Genomic DNA, 26,160 nt, shown 5'->3' on the forward strand with positions numbered 1-26,160 from the left:
ACGATCATAAGTCACTTTTTTCAGTGCCTTTGTAACTTCCAACGGTCACTAAAGGAATACTTGTTGAGGGCTATCTGTATTCAGGATTGGAAGGGCAGTAATGCAGCTGAGAAACCACAAAGGAGACCATGTCATAACATTGGTCTTTGAGTGGTTTCGAATCTAGATGTTGGCACATACCTTTTAGTACTGCAAACACCCGGGCAGGTGGGACACTTCTCACAAGTCTCCCCAAAAGCTCCAGGTTCAGTGCACTGGCATTTCCCACAGATGCAGTTGCCTCGGCCACTGCACATTTGGCCATCGTTAGAAAGACACCGGCCTGTGTCTGTTGAGCAGTTGCAGTTGTCCCCAATATAGCCAGGATGGCACTTACATTCCCCGCAGTGACATTCTCCGTGACCTAAATACAAGTTACACGAAGAAAAACAATCATTTGCATTGCCAATGCAAGGGGCCATAGATTCAGAAACAGAAAGAGACATATTCAATCATCAACATAGTCTTGTATTTGTATTTGTTAAGGTTCATTTACAGTAATTGTTATGGAATTATTCAGTGGTTTGGGGCATACCTTACTACTGCATCTATACTTTTTTCTAAGAACATTAGTAGCCTATCTTATGAAATAAAAAAGACATAAAATACTTTATAAATTCATGTTGTTGTAGTAGTGGTGGCACTGAAAGCTGGTTTGGTGTAATAGTTAAGGCATCTGGCTAAAAACCAGGAGATTGTGATCTACTCGCACCTTAGTTGACTTTGGCCCAGTCTCTCTCTCTTTCTCTCCCTCCCTCCCTCTCTCTCTAGTATCTCTATCTCTGTTATGTCCCGAGCCTTTGCAAACGGCTCGGGCGTTTGCAGGCAGTCCCGGGCAGGTGCAAAGCTGCCCGGGACCAGACAGGCTGTCGCCAGCGCCGTGCGCATGCGCGGGTGCTGGCGCGGGAAAAGTAACCCATTTACCCGGGAGTTGCCTATATAAGAGGCTGCGAGGCGTTTGGGCGAGGCTGAAGCCATCTTCCTGTAAGCTGAACGCTGAATAAAAGAAACTGAGAACTCCAGCTGCTTCTCGTGTCTGTTTTCCCGCCAAGGACGCAACACTGGCGACGAAGGTGGGATGCCTTGCACTACCTGGAAAGGAAAAAAGTGTAAGCTTACCCAAGGAGTCCTGAGCGGCGGAAGAGGAACGGCGTCGACTCGGCAGCTGCCCGCCAATCCGGTGCGCATTCGGGGGTAGGCTGGCTGATAGACCCGTCTCCTGAAGATCCGAAGATGGCGAAAATCGGAAGGCTTTCGGAATTCGACGTCTCACATCCAGAGCGGTGGGAGTCCTACGTATCCAGAATGGAGAACTACTTCAAGGCAAACCAAGTGAGGGAAGATAGCTTGAAGGCGGCCACCCTGCTTTGCGTTTGCGGCCAAGACGCCTTCGAAATCGCAGAAAATCTTGTAGCACCTGTTCCAGTAGAGTCTGTAAGCTACGCAGACCTGAAGAAGCTGCTGAAAGAGCACTTCCACCCCAAGGTGTCCGTTATCTCATGGCGCCACACCTTCGAGCAGAGGGATCAACGGTCCGGTGAAACAGCCAAGGAATACATCGCCGCGCTACGGAAGGCCGCCAAGCCCTGCGAGTTCAAGGACCTCGAGGAACGACTGAGGGACCGATTCGTGTGCGGGCTAAGGCATCGAGAGCTACAACAGAGACTTTTTGCCAAGGAAGAATTATCCTTCCAAGACGCCTTAAGGGAAGTCACCGCAGAAGAAGCAGCAGGCGGCGCCATCAAAAACATGCGGCCGATCAGAAACAGTGCAGAGGGTGCGTCCGTGCACCAGGAAGACGTCCGACGAAACTCCGAGGAGGATCCGGACGAGGAAGTCGACCGTCTACACCCCGCGAAGGAAGAGAACCAGAAGGGAAGCTCTTCGGCTCTGCTCAAGTGCATCGGCTGTGGAGGTCGCCACAGGAGAACCGACTGCAAGTTCCGCTCCGCTACCTGCCGGGCATGCGGCAAACAAGGGCATATTGCAGCTGTGTGTCTGAGCCGACGAAAGGCACAACCCCAAGAAGAACGCCTGAAAGGTACCAGATTCCCCAGCCAGAATAGGGTAGGGTTTTGCGCTTCGCGAAGAAGCATCTGTAGAACAGGCACACACAAGCCCATGAAGAAAAAGCTGTCACTCAACGTGAAGCTACAAGGGGTTCCATTATCTATGGAACTAGACACAGGGTCTGCCCCTACTTTGACGATGTCTTGATTGCAGGAGACTCCACACACATTCTAGCTGAAAGACTTAGGGCTGTCCTGTTAAGATTCAGGGAATCAGGCCTCAAGCTCAGAAAAGACAAATGCAAGATCGGGGTGCCTTCTACTGAATTTCTGGGATTCAAAATTGATGCTGCTGGGATTCATCCTGCTGAATCCAAACTAACTGCTATTTTAGAAGCACCCAGGCCAAAGTCTAAGGCCGAACTTCAGGCCTTCCTAGGCCTCCTGAATTTCTACAATTCTTTTCTTCCACATAAAGCTAGTGTAGCTGAGCCTCTTCACAGGCTACTAGACAAACAAGCTGTGTGGCTGTGGTCACAAGCACATGAGGCTTGCTTTAAAGAAGTCAAGGCCTTGCTCACTTCTAACAGTGTTCTTGCACATTTCAACGAGTCTCTCCCTGTGTGCATCGCTTGTGATGCGTCCCCCTACGGGGTTGGAGCTGTCCTGAGTCACCTCAGGTCTGATGGAACTCAGGTTCCTATTGCATACTACTCCAGAACACTGTCTTCTGCCGAGCGCAACTACGCTCAGATAGACAGGGAGGCTCTGGCTGTTGTTGCTGGAATTAAAAAATTCCACGATTTTCTATATGGCAGGCATTTCACGGTCTTCACTGACCATAAGCCTCTGCTGGGACTGTTTACCACACGTAAGCAGACTCCCCACATCATTTCCCCTAGAATGCTTAGGTGGTCTATTTTCTTGTCTGCATATGATTTTTCATTACTCCACAAGCCTGGGAAAGAAATGGGCCATGCTGATGGCCTCAGTAGATTGCCTCTGCCAGTAGTAGAAGCTGACCCCGCGCCAGCTGTCAACATTCTATCAATCCAAGCCTTGCCCGAGCTCCCTCTTAGTGCCAGGGATGTTACCGCTGAAACAGGTACAGATCACACACTTTCACGTGTCCGCTCCTGGGTCCTGTCCGGGTGGCCTGAGCACTGCCCTAGTCCTGAGTTTCAGAGTTTCTGGTCCAAAAGGAACGAACTGTCCCTTTCTCAGGGTTGTCTGCTTTGGGGAAACAGAGTTGTCATTCCCACCTCAATGAGGACTAGGGTCTTAGAATCCCTCCACGAGGGTCATCCTGGCATTGTTCGTATGAAGGCTCTTGCACGAAGCCACTTGTGGTGGCCTGGTTTAGATAAAGATATTGAAGCTAAGGTACACGCATGCCACCTGTGCCAACGATCTCGCCCAGAGATGCCCCAAGCTCCTGTGCATAGATGGGAGGAAACACAGTCCCCATGGTCTAGGGTGCACATTGACTACGCTGGGCCCTTTCAGGGCCAGTTCTTCTTGGTCCTTGTTGACAGCCATTCAAAATGGCTTGAGGTTGTGCCTGTCTCATCCACCACCACTGCAAAGACTATTCAGGTACTGAGGGGGATTTTTGCTGCACACGGGCTGCCAGATGTCATTGTGTCCGACAACGGCCCTCAATTCACCTCCTCCGAATTCCAAGCTTTCTTACAGGCAAACCTGATTCGTCATGCCACGTCTGCGCCTTTTCACCCGTCCACCAACGGTATGGCTGAACGCATGGTGCGCATCGCAAAGGACGCCTTGAAGAGACTCACCTACGGGGACTGGCATCACAGGTTGGCTGACTTTCTCCTTTCTTATCGCACCACACCGTCCACTTCTACAGGGAGAAGTCCAGCTGAACTTCGTTGGGGGCGCCAACTTACTACTAGACTTGACCGGTTGCATCCGGACAGACTGCCTTCATCTACCTCACATCCTAGGGCACCTAGACAACTACTTGTGGGTGCCCCGGTTTGGGCTCGCAATTACGGGCCTGGTCATACATGGGTCCCCGCTTCTGTGTCCAGGATCACAGGTCCTCTCTCCTACGAGGTTGCCCTGGACAACGGTCGTGTCCTGCGTCGGCACATCGACCAACTTCGCTCTAGGCGAGACTTTTCTGCTGAGACTCCTGGGTCTTTTCCAGGGGGGGAGGGGGACCCTTTGGAGCAAAGGGAAGGGCAAGAGCTACTGCCCACCTCCACTGAGGGAGCCACAAACGGCTCGTCCCAAGGTTCTGCAATTGCTCCGAAAAGAAAGTCATGGAGCTTACCCACACAACAGGCACTCACGCCTACTCCAGCCAGGGAGTCACCCCGGGGGCATACTCACTTTCCACACACATCACACAGCACTCCAGCAACGGAGGATACCCGGGGGCATCCCAACAAATCATTCCCCGCAAGAGAACTGGCACACAATTCCCAAGGTTGGCCTGACCTTACCCCAAATCCTACAGGGGGTCAAACATACACAGAGTTAGTCGAGGAACCAAGTCCCGACTACAACAACCCTAGCACAAATCAGGGAACACCTGAGTTTTGGGAAAGTACAGAAACCCACACGAGCCCGAACACAGAATGGGGTTCAGGGAATGGACAGCCTCCTGACAGGTCTTGGACTGACCTAGGAGGTTCTACAGAGACGCCCAGCAGCGGCTATCACTTCAAGGGGCCTGAGGGTCTACAGCTAGGTAGGTCAACCAGGTCACAAAGTAACAGAAGCCCTGGCCTGACGAGCCCGGTGGGCAAGCAAGCAGGCCAGGCATCGGGGCACAGTCCTTGGAAGACACCAGGACACAATAGAGAGAACAGGCTCACGCCTCCCTCCAGTCAGGGGACTTATGCCAGTAACCCAGAGCTAAGAAGGTCACAGAGAGCAAAGAAATCTCCCAAGTACCTAGAAGACTACATAACATTGCTGGCAAGGCAAAGGCCAGTAAACAGTGGGAGCACTGGGGAGCAAAATGTCATATAAAATAAATGTTGTATGTTGGTAGTAGTTTTAGCCCGGGGGAAAGGGGTGTTATGTCCCGAGCCTTTGCAAACGGCTCGGGCGTTTGCAGGCAGTCCCGGGCAGGTGCAAAGCTGCCCGGGACCAGACAGGCTGTCGCCAGCGCCGTGCGCATGCGCGGGTGCTGGCGCGGGAAAAGTAACCCATTTACCCGGGAGTTGCCTATATAAGAGGCTGCGAGGCGTTTGGGCGAGGCTGAAGCCATCTTCCTGTAAGCTGAACGCTGAATAAAAGAAACTGAGAACTCCAGCTGCTTCTCGTGTCTGTTTTCCCGCCAAGGACGCAACAATCTCTATCTATCTATCTATCTATCTATCTATCTATCTATCTATCTATGAGACTAGACTGACTCAAAGATACAAACAAAAAGAAAAAAAGAAAAGAAAAATATAGTGGTTGGCAGCAGAAGTTATTAAGATTAGAAATAGAGATGACTAAGCACAAAACCGAGCATGAAAACAAACTGAAGGCAAATAAAGAAAAAAATACATGATTGATATCTCCATTTCATGTGAGGTAGACCTGTTTACCCACTACTGCTTCAGGTTACAGATAGACAATTATTTTATTAAACCTCTCCCTTGGAAACAAGGAAATAATATATCCCTAGAAGGATCCAGATAGAGTCTTTTTTAAACATAAGTAGTTTCTCCAGTGCTTTAAAAGGTTGATGGCAGTTTTTAGGTTTCCAAACCAAGAAATTACTTAAATAATCGGGATATGGGTGTAGGATGTAGAAAGAAAGTCTACAATGCAATGGTCTTCTGCTTCAAATAATACAATTCTACATAAATGTACCCAGAACTCCCACTAAATTCAATGTGGATATACTCCAAAATTATGGGCCTAGAACAGTGGTGTAAAATAACTTATCCAACATAAACCTTTAGTGGAAGACAGTGGGCCAACTGGTCATGTTTTCAGCCCTGAAGAAAAGGCTTTTACAGTTATTTTATCTACCAAATGTGTATAAAACACCTTTTCTTTCAGGATTAGTATGTAGACAGAGGTGTTCCATTTAAACTGGGAAAGTGTAAATTACCCAAGGCTGCCCAGTGAATGTTTAAGCTGAGCTGGTTTTAAGCAAAGCCTTACTGGTTCAGATCCAAATCCAGTTTCATATGTGTCATTGGAGAAATCTCTTTGGCATCCTAGGCTAGGGTTGATATTTTTCAGATATCCCAAAGAAAAGCATGTTTTGGTGAAAAAGGGAGAAACTTTCTCAAATGGTTAACATCTTACATGTAACGCTCATATGGAAAGCTTAAGCTCTACTTTTACAATAACAACAAGGAATTATAAAGGAGTTAAGTGCAGTATCAAAACAGAACATAAGTTTCTTAGTTGTTCTGGTCTTAACAGGAAAAAAAATAATCAGCTTTTTTTTTTCCAGTTCTGGATTATTTTCTGATGCAGCCAGAGTCTATTTATAGTCAAATTAGAGCAGTACCACCGTCTGGTTTGTTGCCTTCTGTCTTGTACTAACAAATACTTCCTGTTAAATATTTTCATCTCTAGTATCTTTTTGTTGGTTGGAAAGAAATTTTGCTTTCTGCCAAAAAGAACAGAAACAAAACTTGCAGGATTGCCACTAACAATATTTTGCAATAATTTATCCCCAGAGGAATTACTTCCTAGACGTTTGTAATACAAGCCATCCACTGAAAGCTGTAGCTTGATATTTAGGGCACTTGGAAGTAAGAGAGTCTTTAAAATAATGCAGCCAAATAGTTCTTGTCAAACTACTTGATGAGACGGAACATGTTTGCAGAGTAAAGGTCATCAGTGCCCTTCCCTTATATTTGCAGAAAAAGTTGCAGTCAGCTCTAAATGGTAAGTCTGTGAGGTCCCATCTAAAAGGAACCAAAGGAAATAAAAAGGATTTAATTCAATTAATTTCTCTCTAACCTTTCCCTAAGACACAGAATTTGTTATAAAATACTTATATTGTACTTTATTCTCAGAACATTTTTTTATCAGGAGTTTTAGGCCAAAATGACCCACCATTGGGATTTATTGGTTAAGCCCAAGTCTTGCATTCTGTTTCTCCCATACAAACCTACTTTAGCTCCCACCTGCCTTCCTAAGATTGCACACCAAGCTCGGTCTTTTTTGATGGTGGTGGGTTATTACCATAGATTCAGTTTCGATTCCTGGAGACTGCCTGGACAAGTTCCTGCAGTTTTCCTGGCAAGATTTCCGAACTAATTTGCCCTTGCCTTCTTCACAGGGCTGAGAGAGAGAGTGACTGACGCAAAGCTGACTTCGTGCCTAAAGTAGGACTAGAACTTACTGTTTCCTACTTTCTAGCCTTCACCACTAAGCCAAACCGACTCCCTGGCTTTCTTTAATGTGGTCTAATTTCAAAATCTATCATGGGGAGATTTCCCATTCATTAGGTTTATTTATTAATATCATCACCACCCCACCATCTCATACAAGTGACTGGAGGCTTACAAGAATTTCAGCCCAGAAAAAAACAGGTGAGTATAGCATGCTAGAAGACAATGTGTTGATATTTCCTTCCCATACCAACTACCAGCCTCTCATTTGCTTTAGCCCTATGTACAATGAACACATTCGGCAAGTCAGCCATCTAGACTGCATAGTGCATCCCCTGAATTTCCACAGGAATGCCCATGAGGCACAAAGGAATTAAAAAAAAAAATTCAAATTTTATTAAATGTACATTTAAAAACAGAAGTGGACATGATTCAACTTCCCTGGCTACAACACTGTTATTAGTATTACCTTATGTTACAGAAAGAAAAACAGAAACTTAAAATACATTCTATAAAAGGACAGAGTATAACATCTGCAAATTTTCTGGTAACCCATCTTTCAGTTGTCAACGTTGTATTTACATATCTTTTAGTTGTGTCCTAATATAGGTGTCCAATGCCATGGAAAGAAGTATGTATTAAGCTAGATTTAAAAATTCATCAGATCGAAAGCAGAAAAACAAGGAAAGATATCGGTGTACACCAGAGGTCTTCAAACTTGGCCCTTTTTTGACTTGTGGACTTCAACTCCCAGAATTCCTCAGCCAGTGTGCTTGGCTGAGGAATTCTGGGAGTTGAAGTCCACAAGTCATAAAAGGGCCAAGTTTGAAAACCCCTGGTGTACACACTTTGAAAAGTCTCTGGCCATTATCCTACTATAGATATAGCACTACTACAGGTTCTAGGAATTATTTCAAAAGTGTTCACACGAGATTTTTTTTTTATCATTCTAGCCACACACCAAAGCACTTCATTTTGAAGCTTAATATTTCAAACAATGTACTTAAACTTTGTGTTAAAAGCTAAGCTATATCCATATCCAACTAAATGAATACTGCAAACTTTAAGAAGTGAAAATCAAAGGGGCTCCTATTGTGGAAAGGTTGCAGACTAAAATAAATAATAGAGAAGAATGAGTATTCAGCTAAAAATTGGATTTCCATTTCATATTTTCTGGCCCGAATTGCTTCTCCTTTTTTGCTGCCTTAACCTAATTTTAGACTGCAAGATATTTCTGTCAGGAACACAGTAAACTAACAAGTAAATGATAGCACCATCCAAGTACATTATAAATAAATAATGATACAGACTGGAATGCTAATGGCTATTTATGATACAGGAGCAACTTTAAAATCTTGAAAAGTGCAAGTCCGTATCTATCTATTAAACTCTCCACTTAAAAAAACTTGACCAATTCAGATTGGATTGGTCAGTACTACCAATAGTACTACCAGTACTACTATATGATGACTCTATGAAATCAATTCAAAGGAACCACTGGTTATAAATGCTAGAGAATATCAATGATGGAGATCATAGAGGCAATTAAAAGACAAAAGAAAGATAAGACACCGGGCTGGACGGACTACCTGCAGAATTTTATGTAACCTTACAAGATACTGTGACTCCTTTTCTGAAGGACTTGTGTAATGAAACTTTTATACAGACAAAAACTCCAAATTCATGGACTGAAGCTAATATTACCTTGATACCTAAAGAAGATACAGATTCTACACAAATTAAAAACTACAGGCCAATATCGTTACTAAACGTGTATTATAAAATCTTTGCTGCAATTTTGGCAGAAAGAATGAAAAACTTTTTAATAGAATGTATTCATCCAGACCAAAAATGGCTTTCTTCCTAAAAGACAGATAAAGAACAACTTAAGGATTATTTTAAATGTTTTGGAGTATTATGAAAATCATCCAGGGAACCAGATGGCGCTCATATTTCTTGACGCACAAAAATGAAGACCTGGACGACAGCTTGTTCGCTGAATCACATATTTACTGTAGCTATCCACACCCTGTCCCCTTTATCCCGATTTCTCTGTACCCGCCCCGACCCCACCTTTTTCCTACCCATATAAAATCTAATAAAATATATTTTTTTAAAAAAAGAATAACTGCGCCTGCCTTCTTTATTGTTATAGCAGACACTATAGGTGTACAGTAGGAAACAGATGGCCAGTTTAGACAGTCTGTGTGGGACTCATGTGTTATGTCATGTTAATGCTCAACCAACTAGGTGTACACTGCTCTTCTTTTCCAGACCAATTACCTGGAAAGATACAGAAACCGTGGTTCCTGCTGAGACTGACCAAATAGTTAATCTGCATATAAAATTGAGATTTGTAATCCAACATATCTGGGAAAGTCCACAAAAGCAAAGGCTGCCTTAAAGGAAGAAGTTTTTGAATTCCCCTAGACCAGGGGTAGTCAACCTCGGCTCTTTTATGACTCGTGGACTTCAACTCCCAGAGCTGTGCTGGCTCAGGAATTCTGGGAGTTGAAGTCCACGAGTCATAAAAGAGCCGAGGTTGCCTACCCCTGCCCTAGACCAACTTTATTCACAAAAAGAGAAATGAACCAGAAGGGTATAATTATTTGATAATCTAGATTGATTTTCCTCAATTCTCCTCTACTCTTCAGATATGTTTGAGGCTACAATTCTCAAATTTCCCCAAGGAATAGGAGCACAAATCCAACATATCTGGAACATAGGGATGTACGAAAACCCGTCGTGATAATTAATAATTAATGAACTGATCAGTGCAAATTAAACTGTATTTAACAAGCTTAAGGGCTACTCAGTAATGGCAAAGTCTGCTTTAAAAGGATGGGGACGGGTCGACATTCTGCCCTATGGTGATTTCCACTGTGAGATTCTTTCTATTTTGTTTATTTGCAAGCACAAAATGTTTTCACATAAGTTCAGGCTAGAATTGCTATGCTTCATATGAAATAATTATGCTCACGTTACGCATGCCACAAGATCTGTGTTCATTAGACTCTACTTTAGGGTAAAGCTCCCACTATCTTCGGATATGTTACTACTATGAACAACTTTCAGAATTGAAGAAAGGCAGAAATTCCCAAATCTAGGTAATATTGCTTGATATACTTATGAATCAACAGGCCTGTATACAGTGCTTTCAAGCACTCAAAATTAAAAGTAACTTAGCATTATTCACTTGGAACAGGATATAAAGCATATTATAGAAGGTATGTTTTCAAAACTAGGATCAGTTAGCATGCATTTTAGTTCTGTAATGGAGCAACACTTGTTTCAAAATTTTTGATTTGTCACAACAGCAGCTCCTTTCTACTCTTAATTAAAGCAACCCCAAACCCATTTTTTTTTTTCATTTCTCTGCAAATAGGAAAAAAGGTGCATTGCTTTTTAAGAGCTAAATTAACTTTAATTAGCAGATCTGGATCATATGTAAGATTGACTTTTTTTTTTGCCAGGTTCACATAGAAAGTTGGAAAAGACCAGGCTGTTTTAATGAACACCAGAGAAATGTCATCCTCACACCAGCCCAAGCAGTTTCCAAAATGGCTATTTAGGTTTTGGATCAGATTTACTAAATGATGTCTAGTGGATATTTCATTCACTTTCCAACATCGTTATAAAAATATTTCTTCTATTCCAACAAAACATTAGTTATTTCCAGTTGTTCAACTGCAAAGAGACAATCTTATCATTTGCTTAAAAGCAATCATTTATTTTATTGCGTCTTTTTTTAAAAAAAAAAATCAGGTTGTTAAATGTTATACACCCATGCAGTATTTCCAGAAGCCCTTTGATAGATGAGCTTTATGTTTTACTGATGATTGGCAGGTATCAAAGAAATCCCCACAAGCAATTTCTAATTGCTCTGATCCAGAAAGGGCTAAGCAGGCAGAGAAATAGGCAATTATTTATATTACAGGATGCAGAATAACAGACTCGGATGGGATCTTGGAGGTCTTCTTGCCCAAGACTCTGCTCAAGCAGGAGACTCTATACCAGTGGTTCTCAACCTTTTTAATGCCGTGACCCCCCCCAACCGGTCGTAAGTCGAGGACTACTCAACCGGTCATAAGTCGAGGACTACTCAACTGGTGCAGCACCGTTTGCAGAATGGGACTTTTGGCGGCTCAGCAGGGCAGAGACAGCCTGGACAATTCCTATTGGCTTTTGAAAGCCAATAGAATTAGACTCTATTCAAGAGAGTCTATTCTATTGGCTTTCAAAAGCCAATAGAATAAAAGGGAGTAGCACAGCTAAGGAAAAGGGGAAAAAAATGGCAGACTGCGTTGTTTGGTGACCCCCTAAAAATGGTCGTTTGACCCCAAATGGGGTCCCGACCCACAGGTTGAGAACCACTGCTCTATACTACATATTCCGAACAAATGGCTGTCCAATCTCTTCTTAAATATTTCCAGTGATGGAGCACCTCTACAATTTCTGGAGGCAAGCCGGTTCTCACTGTCAGGAAATTTCTCCTTATAAAGGAGACTATCTGCAGCTCAGGGTTGACATGCGGGGTCCTTGATGCTCTCTGAGCTTGCTTGTTTTCTTGCAGATGTTTCATTATCCAAACTAGGTAACATCATCAGGGCTAGTAAGGAGTGCAAATTGCACTGATGATGTTACCTAGTTTAGATAATGAAACATCTGCAAGAAAACAAGCAAGCTCAGAGAGCACCAAGTACCCATCAATTTCTCCTTAGTTCTAGGTTGGATCTTTCTTTGTTAAGTTTCTTTCCATTATTTCTTCAAATTGCTTTGAAGAATAAGTTGTCCCCCACCTTACGACAGCGTCTCAAATATTGGAAGATGACTATCATATCGCCCCTATTCACAGAGGCTAATATACCATATTTTCCGGCGTATAGGACGACTTGGCGTATAAGACCCCCCGACTTCGGTACCGATTTGCATGCCTAGAAAGTCGTCTTATACGCCGGAAACTACTGTAATTTCCAACATATAAGACAACTCGATGTATAAGACGACCCCCGACTTCGGTGCCAATTTGCATGCTTTAGAGAATCATCTTATACGCCGGAAAATACGGTAGTATCTAATGATATATACATGTCCTTGTAATAGAATTTCCAATCAGTTATTTTGGGGGAAATTGGTCTTTTTTTTTTTTTTTAGCCCACATCTCTACTTTCTCTTCCTAAATGCAAATGAAACATGCAGTTGGGCCTTTTATTTTGCAGGATTTAATCATGCAACTATTGTAGGAATTATACCAATAAAAGTAAATTAAGTTGCTTTGGAAATATGCCAAGGTTCATTAATTCTTTTACTATTACCATGTAACAAGCTCTTAAGAGTTAAATGATTATTTTTACCACTTTTTGGCCAACAAACTATTTTTTTTCTTCCATCTTACTCAAGCAAAAATGGACACACACCCCTACAGGGATCAACAGTACACAAATGGCTCACACAAGAGCAAAGTTGTTGTGTGGATGATTTACACACACTGCTGTAAATTACAACAGTTAGTTTAAATCTGGTTTGAAATTATCAACACAAAAATATGATATTATGACTTTAAATATAAAATTCACTGCTGAATTATTGGCTGATGAGAGAGAGAATACTACTATGACAACTGGACAGCCACATGTCTGAAATGGTATGGGGTCTCCTGCCTGAGCAGGGGGTTGGACTAGAAGATCTCCAAGGTCCCTTCCAGTTCTGATATTCTACGAAGTCTTTCACTGTCAGCCTTTTATTCTTATTATTCAAGACACATTAAAGACAGACATATAGACATCCCGATTTATATTTGCAATGAATTATTTAGGAGGGAATTAAATTATTAGATGGTGTTTGCTGAACCTGTCATACTATATTCAACAGGCAAGAACTGTAGCCTATCAGGCAAGCTCACAAGAACCTAAGCAAGGCTTAGCAAGAATCTAAGCTCTCCTGTTAATTAACTCTTTTTTTGAAGAGTTAGAAAGCCTTCATTAAGAATTAGTGACCAAGAGTAAAGCAATATTCATATTCTTTTATAACTTTTTTCTCATTCTGGCGCTATATAATGGAGGAGCAGCTAATGGGGAGCTGAGCATAAGATGGTTGGATGGATCATCTTTCTAACAAAGTTGCTGCAAGCACAATTACAAAAAAATTACAATGTGGAAAAAAGTGGAAGATACAGAAGCAGCCAAGATCGCTGCACAAAAAGCGAAAATCTGGGGGGGAGGGGGAGTTTAGAAATCTTAGGGAAAAAAGTCTTGCATTTATCAAAATTATATCCTGCCCCTGCTAAACTAAATCAGACATCCAAATTTCCCAGCATTGATGTCGGCAGTCTGCTACTGTGAATGCCAGCAAAGAGCAAGCAGAAATATATTATCCTGTCTTGTTCTTCAAGACACTGGCAGGATATTGTCTTGGCCTCTTGTGCCCCTTTTATGCACTCAAGCTTATTAAAATGCACAAAGCACCGCAAAAAGGCCCACTCCCTTCATCTCCTCCAACTCTGGCTATGTCCCAACAAAGTCAAAAGTACAACTCAAATTAAGAGATTTGGCACAGAGCTAAAACGGCAACCTTCAGGCTGCGGTTTTTTGCAATTTGTTTAGATGGGCACATAACTATTCGCATCTTAATTTAAATTTTTATTAAACTATCAGATAAAACTTGGCCAAGTAAATATTTTTTCTTACGTTTTGCATAGAGTAACAACTACAAAAGTAACCCATTCTGTTTATATACATTAATTACAGATTTAATATTCTCATCTTGCTCTATAGCAATGGTTCTCAACCTTTTTAATGCCATGACCCCCCAACCGGTCGTAAGTTGAGGACTACTCAACCGGTCGTAAGTCGAGGACTACTCAACTGGTGCAGCACCGTTTGCAGAATGGGACTTTTGGTGGGCTCAGCAGGGCAGAGACAGCCTGGACAATTCCTATTGTCTTTTGAAAGCCAATAGAATTAGACTCTATTCAAGAGAGTCTATTCTATTGGCTTTCAAAAGCCAATAGAATAAAAGGGAATAGCACAGCTAAGGAAAAGGGGAAAAAATGGCGGACTGCGTTGTTTGGCGACCCCCATGAAATGGTTGTTTGACCCCAAATAGAGTCCCAACCCACAGGTTGAGAACCACTGCTCTATAGACTAGTTTACCGATTGGCATAAAGATGCTAATTAGTCATTCGACTCTATAAAATATATCAATGACTGTAGAACAGCAACAGTAGATAAATGTTATAAAGCCAACCCTAATACATACGTACAGTCACTCTTTTGTTAAAAAAAATGTGATATGGATAGATAACAAATCATTTGTGATATGATCATTGAATAGATAATATACTCTTCAAACATTAAGATTGTAATAAGCAAAGGTTGATTTCATTATTGGTACCTTCAAAAGTAAAATTAATACCTATGGCCAGGTAGGAAATAAGAATGAGCACACAAAGCAGCTTCTGAGGAAAAGTTAAAATTTTGGCTCAAAGTACTACATGAATGAATACATATACCAGGATAATGATGCAAGATCGAATATGGGTCAGTCCGAAAGCTTGGAAGAGTAAATCTTCCGGTGACTGATCAAAATTCGATCTTGCAAAATACTATACCATGTTTTCCCGAAAATAAGATCCGGTCTTTTTTTTTTCCTCCAAAAGAGGCACCAGGTCTTATTTTGAGGGAGGGGGGTTCTTTTCCACTCAGCTCACGGCAGCGGCATTGACAGCCCCAGCCAGCCAGCCAGAAAATTAAAGAAATGCTTCACAATAAAAGTGCTGTTTAACTATTACTTATTATATTCATGTTTAAACATCAGGTTATCTGAAGGCAAGCATGACATTCCTCTTTTCACTTCACCATGTCAATTGAATTTAACGAGGCATGCTTCTATCTCAATTCAGCATATAAACCCATCTTTTTTTATTCTGCTTCATGTTATATTAAAGGATCATTGACTTCAAATATTGCTGTATTTGCTTTAACAACCCACTTAAACTGTTATAAAGGAGCACAAAAGTATTGACGTATTAGCCCTCTTTTTTCACTGCCTCTGGGGTGAATCCACATGTTCCAGAATAAGCATACTGGAGAACAATTAAAAAATATATCAACTGGAAAAAGAAACCCACATTTTTCTCAATTTCCTCCCTCTCATTTATACCTACTGTATACACTTTTTCATTTCACTATTTTTTTTTTATCTTTAGCATAAATGATACAATGAAAAAATACAGAAACAGAAACAAACGGCGTCTTGGTTACAGGTTTGACCCCCCAAGAAATAGTGAAAAGTTTATTCACTCATTTCTTGTTCAATTACAACTTGCTCACAGAATTATCCATATTTTGCACACCTTATGCTATGAGCATGGCTGCTCCTTGTCAGGTCTGGGACACACGAGCGTGCCAATACTGCATTAGGATTGCACAAATTCTCATACTGAGAAAGCCAGAGAACAGATGATCATTTATCAAGAGCTTTTTGTTGTTGTTGTTGTTGTAAAGAAAACAAGCCTGCTGGATTCTCTAGAACTGACTGCAGTCCCCTCAAAGGTTTGGAGCATGGTAGCTATTGCATAAACAGATAAAAATGGCCGATCCTGTGGTAATTTTAAGTACTAAGATTTACCCTCTTGTCTGTTAATACAAAACAGGGATGAAAGAGAAGTTGGAATAAAGAAGATGGTCATCAGCCCTTGCCAACTCCAGGGCTTTAAAGTTGTCCTTTTCCTACTTCTCACGGGCATTTTTGAGAAACACAGAGACTTATTAAGCAGTGGGCACAGCTAAGAGACTCTGAATTCCCCAGGAGAATCGTTTACTTCAATCATAGTATAACTGCACGTGATCCTCAGTTATAAAGAGTTTATCCCTGTCACTTTATCTGCAAAATTAGGTGAAAGTATGCTATGATGTCCAGCAGACAACTTCACTTTTTCATGCTTACTCCTCAAGCACCACCAATATTCCAGCTGCTTTTTTCCCTGTTCCAGGAGAAATCAGCAAAGAGATTAATGCTGGGAGAGACCAGGTAGCTTTCCAAAGATTGTTGGGCTCACCCATAAGCCTAGCTGGTCTGGTCAATGCTGAGGGACAATAGCCAACAAACATCTGGCAGCCATACATTGCTTACTTTTCTTTGGAAGGTTATACAACCTCCACATAGAGTTCCAAATTACCAATAGAAGCCGTACATGCCCAGAACAAGGAGAAATCGTCCAACCAAGTACAGAGAATCACCTTGGGTTATCTTCCTGCTTAATCTGAATGCTCATCATATATCCCATGCTTCTTGATTTCATAAATTTGCATGTGAGAAGGGGTTAAGAGTGATGCTGATATTTCTGTAAGTAATCAGCATTTCTGTGGAAGGCAAAAGTAATAGGTGGTAGGAATGAAGTGATAAATCTTGATGAATTTTTGCTGCCTTTTCCATGCTATGTAACTCAAGAATTAACTTAATTATCTGGCAAGCTGCACGTTGTATGTTAGCTAACTGGATTTAAAAATCCAAAGTAGATGAGTAACTTGGAAGCATCATGTAATGAGCTGAGAAAATAACCTTGGATGACAGGAAAAAGAGCCACAGCTGAGACTACAGTCTAATAAACAAAAACTGAGTCCAAATGAGGGAGGGATGGGGTCACAGAAAGTGTTTCAGAAGGGACCCTTCCTAGTTCCCAGAAAGTAAAGACATAGGAGGGGGCTTGCGAGATTCTGTTACTGCAACCTTACAATAAAGATTATATTAGTACTCATGGTTTTGTATCCTGTCTGAATTACCCGTAAATGCCGGCTTATAAGGCGACTTCCGCGAGCGCTGAAATCGGCGCTAGAGACGGGGGTCGTCTTATACGCCAAGTCGTCTTATACGCCGGAAATACTGGTAGTTTCCGGCGTATAAGACGTTCGGGGATCGTCTTATACGCCGGGTCGCCTTGCACGCCGGCATATACGGTACCTTGAAAAGCTGACAGACAATGAACTAAAGTAGAAGGTGCCTTCCTACCTCTCTACTCCTCCACTGTAATTGCCATCTCCTTCTGGAGCCTCATCAATGAAACAGTGGCAAGATCAATTGTGTCATGATTTTCCTGGGAAAGATATTTTTTTTCCTCTTGGGATTGGCTGCCAAGGATTGTTATGTTCAAGAGATATATTTCAATATGCTCAAACAATATTTCTTGTCAGACATGAAGAATCAGGACCATGCTTAACTTTCAGTTAAGCTGATTTATTGCTCATGCCTATATACAAGAATCTAGTGAATGGACGGTCAGCACTAAATTGGTGCTAACAGAATTCAAGAGGAACTGGATGCGGACCTCTTGTGGGAATGCAAGGATTGCAGGCTGATTCCTCTCTTGACTCTGACCCTAGGTTCTGTGTCTTTTTCTCCTACATTTCTAGACTGAAGTAATCATTAGGGCAAACAAACTGGTTGGGACCAGCCATATTAAAATAAATTAAAAGCAGAAAAGTTGCTTCTGGGGCAATTCTAGGGGCTGCCAAAAAGGATCTGCCATTCCTGCATCATATTATCATTTCCACAGATGGCTTTCTAATTATTCACAGATACAAAGTTTGGGAGTTGCTACAAACAAGACCAACCATTTGAAAGATTCTGTATATATACAACTCATGCATGGTGTTGACAGATTCATCCAGATGCTAGACAGTTGCTTTCCCTTTGAAAAGGAACCCTTTGATTTCTGGATGCTGCTTTGATACCTTTTTCATCTTTTTTTAAAAAATACCTTTCAAAGATTTAATTCTTCCTGCTATATTCATGCTAACTTCAGTTAGATCCCTTCCCACACAACAAATGGGGAAATACTTCTTTGCTATTTTTATCATTCTTTACAAACAGACCTAGAATGAAGAGTAAACATTACTGTATTAGCTTAGAAAGCATCCAGCATATTTTTAAATACATTTTTTAAACTGTGAATTTAAAGTAAAGGTTTCTGAAAAGTGGTGGTAATACTACAGAAAATGTTAATGTTGGTGATTTTTAATTTACAACACAATGGAATAAATCTATTGAGAGCCCTTTGGCCAGTGAATCTTGTGTAAAATGCAGTATTAATTAGGAAAAGATTTATTGGCTTCAACCATGACAATATAAAAAACATACCTTGATTCATAGCTATGCAAGGACCATACCTCTTCATGATATATGTCAAGTTCGATAGGGATGGAAATGAGATACAAGTTGCATGTTTCCCCTCAAAACAGTGCTTGTTTTGAGGGGAAACATTCCCAAATTTCCACAGAAATTCTGACTTTTGCATAGCACTGATCTGATGAAATCAGACATGCCCTCAGTGTTACTAGAACTTCGTGGGCATGATATCCATCATGATGTCTTGCTGGGCAGGAAAATATGAGAAGGGAGAAAGCAGGAGGTTTCTGCACTGAGGGAAGAAGGAAAATCCCAAAGGGATGTATAGTAACTTTAAAAAAAAATTATTAAGTGTGGAGGGAGGGGCACAGGGAAGATAGGCAAAAGAAAAGAGGCAATAAAAAAATAAAGAAAAATACAATTTGAAGTACAGAGACAGGGAATTTACCAGCATCATAGAATTAGGTTAAATTTTTACAGCATTTTATTAATTGGTTTTAAAGAGAGCTTTAACAGGATGTTTCAGTTCAGATCCAGACAGCTCTCTGCTCTTCATCATGAGGCTAACAAGGAGAAGCAGTGAGAAATGAGAGTGAGCAACCTGGAGTGAGAAGAGAGATTTGCAGGATTGGGATGCTAACAAACTGTTTGCAAGAAACTCAAGAGCCAAATCAGACCAACAACCTCAAGACACTCACACACAGAGCACATTTTTAAAAGGACATAATCTAACAATTTTGAAACTCCAAGCACGGTAGTATCCCTTCAACCTAATGCATACAATAAAAGCCTTCTTGCTATAAGTAAAAACCAAGAAGAGGACGCCACTTCCTGCTGTTTATGTCAATGCTCATTATAACTGAGGGGTCTAAACCTTCTCCTCATATTTCTCTATGTTAACCCCTTCACAATATGAATAGAAGCACGCCATGCCTAACCCTTTTTCAGGACTCTGTGAAGTGGAATTATGTTAAAACAGACTAACACACCCTACTTTTGCTCACATTGTTTTTAAATAGGTCCACAGGAATAATAAATAGATTGCCGGAAACGTCACGAGTTAGAAACATAAGAGAGAATTGGTAATATCTAGATAGGTTAGCTATATAAATATTTACAATATTATTTTATTTTTATCTATAGAACTAATATTATTTTTCCAAGAAACCAATAAAAATAGCTACATATTTCCCCATATTTCCTTCTTATAACATCACTGGAACACTTGAGGTGAAACTATTCATAGATCGAAGACAGGGACTTCTACCTGGTATCACTGATTCAGAAATGCAAAAATAAAAATCAATATGGACCTATATTACAAGAACAAACATACTGAGAGTTATTATTAAATCACGGAATCAATTCAGCAGGCAATTTAACTGAGTTATATAAAACTTCCTTTTTATAACCCTATAGTTCCTATTAGGGTAGAGTCAGGGTAACTGGATGAAGCTGAGTGCTTACTGTGCAGATGCCCTTCCTGACACCTACATGGAGTTCAAAGCAGATATTTTCTCTCTACATCCTAGGAGAGAAACATTTGCCACTACTTAGGACTGAACTCTCAACTATCTAAATGGAAGGCAAGTGTCTTCCTCACTAGGCCACCGCGCCACTCAATTTAACTGATTTATATAGTTGAACAAAATGTTCAGAATCTGATTTTTTAATTAAGTGCCAGTGAGTCAGATACAATTCCTGATGGCTGCATGGACAAACAGAGATGCTTGCCATTTCAATGTGCTTTAGTGACAATCTGCAGCTCTTCCAGGGACATTCATGAAATCTCTTTGATTCCGTTCAACCAATTTATCCATTATCTTCCTCTCCTACTTACCACACAGAATCATTTGTAATGATTCATTAGCATTGCATACCTAAACTATGGGAGTTTCTGCTTTCTCACCATCCCCTTCAAGATAGGAGTCAGTGCTTATTTATTTCATGATTATTGCAATCCACAACATTCTTTGTAACCAACTCCAGATTTATACTTTGAAGGCACCTTTTCATTCTTTCTCAGTGTCCAGTATTCCCAGCTATACATTATGACAAGAAATACTATTGTTTTAATCATTCTGATCTTTGCTTTCACTGAAATATATTGCATGATTGTGCCTAAATCTGTCATTGCCTTCCTTCCTACAATGAATCCCATGGTAATTAATATCTTCTTTAGTTCTCCTTCTTTACTAATTTTGAACCTAAGAAAACAAAGCTTACCACCTTTTATTCTTCACTGTTAACCATAGGAAAACAGGGATATTACCTTTACCTTGTTAACACAATATTTAACATTTACATGAATTTTTTATTTTCTATTCTACTTTCTGAATGTGCTCTTGAAGATTTCTTTACTAATGACTACAGTAGGTACATGATGCTGACTATGTATGTCCAACTGTTATCACTTCAGCATCATATTTTAATTCCATCTATCATCACTTCTAATTCTGCCATTCTTATATTTGCGGTCTAGGAGGAAAACATGCACCCTTATTTTACCCCTTTTTCTGTTCTGAATCATTCTGTACAAATTCCATTTTCATTGTAGATTCTTGTTCATTGTGCTGTTTCTTCTAAAAGTAATCAGGTGTTTTTGTGTGCTTATGAACTTTAGTATATTACACATTACTTTAGTATATTACACATTGATTACACAGATAATCAATGTGATCAAAGGCCACAATGCAGTTAATAAAGCAAAGCTAACCCTCCTCTTTACATTCTGCATAGCTACCTGGTTTTGTGTTTGGCCTGGGTCATGGGGAGAGAAAGAGAGAGAGAGGAAGGGAGGGAGGGACAGAGAGGGAGGAAAGGAGGGAGGGAGGGAGGGAAAGAGGGAGAGAGAGGGATGGAGGGAGAGAGAGATGATTGAAATAGGATGGTAAATCGCACATTCCCTGAAATCTCTATAAACTGGTCTTTTTTGTCTCCAGATCAGGCAGGTCAAACTCGTGACGTCATGTGATGTCACACAACGTATCGGGCCGGTTTTGCTGGCAATGGGATGGGCGTGGCTTCCATGTGACGCCGGCAGTTTGATACCCCTGCTCTAGATTGTACTGTTTTATTTCATGTGTTGTCAATTTATCTTATCTCCAGCAACTTTATACAGCTTAAGGTTTACTTCATTTGCACCTAATGCTTTCCTATCTGATAGCTGGTCTACTGCTGCCATACCGCATCTTTTTGTGTTTATTACATCTCTTCTGGGATTATTCCTCAGTGTTCCAAGCTTGGAAGCCAGCTTGGTGTAGTTAGTTAAGTATCTGGTTAGAAAGCAGGTGAATGTGGATTCTAGTCCCACCTTAGACATGAAGCCAGGAGGGTGATCTTGGGCTAGTCACTCTTTCTCAACCCTAGGAAGGAGGTAAGGGCAAGCCACTTCTAAAAAATGTTGCCTAGAAAATTGCAGGCAGTCTCCAAATTGGACATGATTGAATGGCCAAAACCAAAACCCAAGCTTAACTGTAATTTTTTTCTGTGTGGTTTCTTTGAACTTCTTTAAAAAATCTCTCATTTTCATTTTCTTGTTATTTTCCTCTGTGGACTTTCTTGATTAAGCCATCTTTCCTATTGCTCTCTTGTTTCAAATTAAAATTTGGTCTTCATCATGCATTTTTCTTTGCACAGTGCTTTCATTTTCTGTCTTTATTTATGATATTATATTCTGAAAACCACTGGATTGTCTCCTCTCTGAAATTATCAGACCATGGGTGGCGCAGCAGTTAGAGTGCAGTACTGCAGGCCACTTTAGCTGACTGTGTTCAGCAGGTCAGCGGTTCAAATCTCACCGGCTCAAGGTTGACTCAGCCTTCCATCCTTCCGAGGTAGGTAAAATGAGGATCCAGATTGTTGGGGGCAATGTAAAATATATATATACATTGCTTACTGGTGTACACCGCTTAGAGAGTGCTTGCACTTAAAGCGGTATATAAGTCTCATAAATAAATAAATGGGTAAAATGACAGCGGATATTATTATTATCTTGTAATGGCACTGGCAGTGGAGTTCTATAGCATCAGTACTCCCTTCAAATCCTAACATTTGGCAATGTGTAAAATGATTCAACTTCTCTCATTTTTGTTGCTCCACTAACGAGCTTCACTTTTTCTACTCAATGTATGAATATTCTTACTTTATTCACATGACTGAATATGTCCATATGTTTTAGGATTTATTCTACCCACGTAGACTGGATTCTTCTCTAAACCACAATGTTGTCTCATGTTGTCTTGCATGGCATTTGAAGTTCCACTGAATCACTCTGGGAATGTTTCCAGACAGCCAAGTCATCAAACTATAAAACATAATTTTTCCTTCCCCCAGAGAAAAAACAAAACAAAAACAAAAAACAAAAAAGCCATCCTTAAACAATGCTGTACAATTTACAGTCCAAACCTCCTGAGAAGAACCTACAAGCTTTTATCATCAAGTTCTGAAGGAACTTCTTTATTGTTTTATTATTAATTTTATTTTGTGCAGAACAATGCAAACTCTCATTACAATATTCTCTTCATTGTGTCTAATAATTCTACTGCTTCACTGTCACTGATTGCTTTAAAAAAAAACCCTCTGCATTTTCCTCAGGGAATTCTTGTTTTCTGTGTCTGAATGTCACCAAATGTAATCAGTGCCAGATTTGATGCTTCTAAAACTAAGTAGATTTGATCAACTTCATCTGCCATTTGTATAGATTAAAATAAATAAAAGGAGAAGCATAGCAGAAGGAAGGATTCCTAAGCTATAGCTCTCCAGATGTCCTATGCTGGCTGGAGATAATCAACCTTCTTATCTATCTAAATTGGAGAAGCTTAGTTGAAGAAGTTAGCTTTAAATTATAGTCTACTATGCGCAGAACTGTTGTTTCATTCCTTTCCCTACTTTGACAATTTACCTCTCCTACTTTCCATTCTAGTTTAAAATATGCTATTATTTCCATGTTTAGTGGGAGAACAGTGTGGTGAGAGCAAGTTTTCAAGGAAGGAAACAAATAAACAAACAAATGGTGATCCTTTTTATCAAACAAGGCTTTGGTCACTTAGGAACATCTGTTCCTGTACAGTCTATTTCACATTCAATGGGACATTTTTTTATGCACTTGTCAGAGATACGTCTGACATTAATAAGTGTTGCTTATGCTAGGGTTGCTGGAACTGTTAGGAAGAGGCTTAACACATAATTATTTATGAAGCCTTTAAAGCAGAGGTTTCCAACTTTGGCAACTGTAAAACTTGTGGACTTCAACTCCCAGAATTCCCCAACCAGTCATGTCTTAAAGTTGCCAAGGTTGGACACCCCTGCTTTAATGGCTACTGCTTGAGCTTTTCTGGTCTCAGTTTCTCTCCTTCCTTCCCAACCTCCTCAGCAGGAGGAGAAAGCTGAGTCATCAAAGAATCATCATCATCATCATCATCATCATCTAGTCCAACCCCCCTGCTCAGGCAAGAAACCCTATACCATTTCGAACAAATGGCTGTCCAGTCTCTTCTTAAAAACTTCCAGTGTTGGATAATTTACCGCTTCTGGAGGCAGGTTGTTCCACTGATTAATTGTTCTCACTGTCAGAAAGTTTCTCCTTAGTTCTAGGTTGCTTCTCTCCTTGATTACTTTCCACCTGTTGCTTCTTGTCCTGCCTTCAGGCGCTTTGGAAAATAGCTTGATTCCCTCTTCTTTGTGGCAGCCCGAGATATTGGAACACTGCTATCATGTCCCCCCCCCCTCGTCCTTCTCTTCATTAAACTAGACATACCAAATTCCAGCAACTATTCCTTATATGTTTTAGCCTCCAGTCCCCTAATCATCTTTGTTACTCTTCTCTGTACTCTTTCTAGAGTCTCAACATCTTTTGTACATCGTGGTGACCAAAACTGGATGCAGTATTCCAAATGTGGCCTTACCAAGGCATTATAAAGTGGTATTAATACTTCACGTGATCTTGATTCTATCCCTCTGTTAATGCAGCCTAGCACTGTGCTGGCCTTTTGGGCAGTGCAGCACACTGCTGGCTCATATTTAGGTGATTGTCACCCTCTCACAGTTACTACTATTGAGCAAGGTGCCACCTATGCTGTATTTGTGCATTTGGTTTTTCTTGCCTAAATGTAGAACCTTGCTTTTTTCACCACTGAATTTCATTTTGTTAGATAGTGCCCAGTGTTCAAGTCTGTCCAGATTCTTCTGTATCTTAAGCCTGTCTTCTGGAGTGTTGGCTATTCTTGCCAGCTTGGTATCATCTGCAAATTTCATGAGTTCCCCATCTATCCCTTCGTCCAAATTGTTGATGAAGATGTTGAAGAGCACTGGGCCCAGAACACAGCCCCGGGGCACCCCACTACACACTTTTCTCCATGGAGATGCGGTTCCACTGAGGACCACTCGCTGAGTACGGCCGGTCAGCCAGCTACGGATCCATCTGGTGGTGATTCTGTCTATCCCACATTTTTCTATCTTATCAAGTAGTAGGTTGTGATCTACTTTATCAAATGCCTTACTGAAGTCCAAGTAAATTATGTCCACAGCATTCCTCTGATCCACTAATTTTGTCACTTGATCAAAGAATGCTATAAGATTTGTCTGGCATGATCTATTTTTGACAAACCCATGTTGGCTTTTAGTAATGACTTTGTTTGCCTCTAGGTGTTCGTTGATTTGTTGTTTGATTATCTTTTCCAGGATCTTCCCAGGTATTGAGGTCAGGCTGATAGGTCTGTAATTTCCTGGATCCATTTTTTCCCCTTTTATGAGGATGGGAACTACATCAGCTCTTTTCCAGTCCTCTGGTAATTCCCCAGTGCTCCAGGATCTTTGAAAAATATAGTTCAGTGATTCTGAGCTCACATCTGCCAGTTCCTTGAGAACCTTGGGGTGTAATCCATCTGGTCCTGGCGATTTGAACTCATCTAGGCTGGACAGGTGCTCACTTACCATTTTCTTGCCTATTTTAACTTGTGTTTCTATTCTGTTTTTTATGGCACTATTTTGGATAGATTGGTCTGTTTTTTTCCTTTGTGTAAAGACAGATGCAAAAAACGAGTTAAATAGTTCTGCTTTCTCCCTGTTGCTTGTCACCTTCTTGCCACTTTCACCCACTAATGGACTAATAATTTCCTTTACTTTTTTTCTTGTTTTTTTACATGTTGAAAGAAGCTTTTTTTGTTATTTTTGACTTTGGTCAAAAATATAGGAAATGATCTTGCATTTCCTCTTAATTTTCTCTCAGCCATTGCAGAGAATTTTCACCTTTTTTTTCTTCATTTAAATTTTGGACAGTGTCTTTACGGGAATCATGTGTGTCCGGCATGACTCAGGCTCAGCTGATGATATAAATCTATTTTTGTACAGTTCATAAAAACCTTGTTTCGTTTTGCAAGTCCGCTTTCCTGTATGATATTTTGTTCTCTGACTTTAATAGTCAGCAAGATTGCTTAAAGGCCCAACAGCCCTACTAGTCAGGATGGAATCAGGCCACTACATCTTTCTCAAATTCATAGAAACCCTTCCAAACCTGTATCTTTTCATGACCATCATCTTGGGGAATTTTCATGTCCCAGAACTGTAGACACAACATCCTCTGCCCAATATTTCCATGCTTTTCACACAAACAAGTGTCTTTGCCAAAAGAATGCAAACCCCTAAGATCTGCTGCTTACATTCCCTTC

At 40.9% G+C, this 26,160-nt stretch overlaps 1 protein-coding gene across 2 annotated transcripts in view; it reads right to left on the reverse strand.

Moving 5' to 3' along the window:
• Positions 1 to 26,160, reverse strand: part of ITGB5 (integrin subunit beta 5) — a 90,345-nt gene that overhangs the window by 18,878 nt on the left and 45,307 nt on the right. The window contains exon 11 of one of the 2 annotated variants that reach the window (XM_039323755.1): positions 181 to 403. The exons of the other annotated variant lie outside the window; for it this stretch is intronic. Within the exon in view, the coding sequence (XP_039179689.1) occupies positions 181 to 403 (223 nt within the window). The remainder of the gene's footprint in view (positions 1 to 180; positions 404 to 26,160) is intronic. 2 annotated transcript variants of the gene reach the window in all.

This window comes from Crotalus tigris, unplaced genomic scaffold (genome assembly GCF_016545835.1).
Source record: "Crotalus tigris isolate CLP2741 ecotype Arizona unplaced genomic scaffold, ASM1654583v1 scf7180000024282.1769268, whole genome shotgun sequence".
In the NCBI taxonomy this organism is placed as follows: domain Eukaryota; kingdom Metazoa; phylum Chordata; class Lepidosauria; order Squamata; family Viperidae; genus Crotalus; species Crotalus tigris.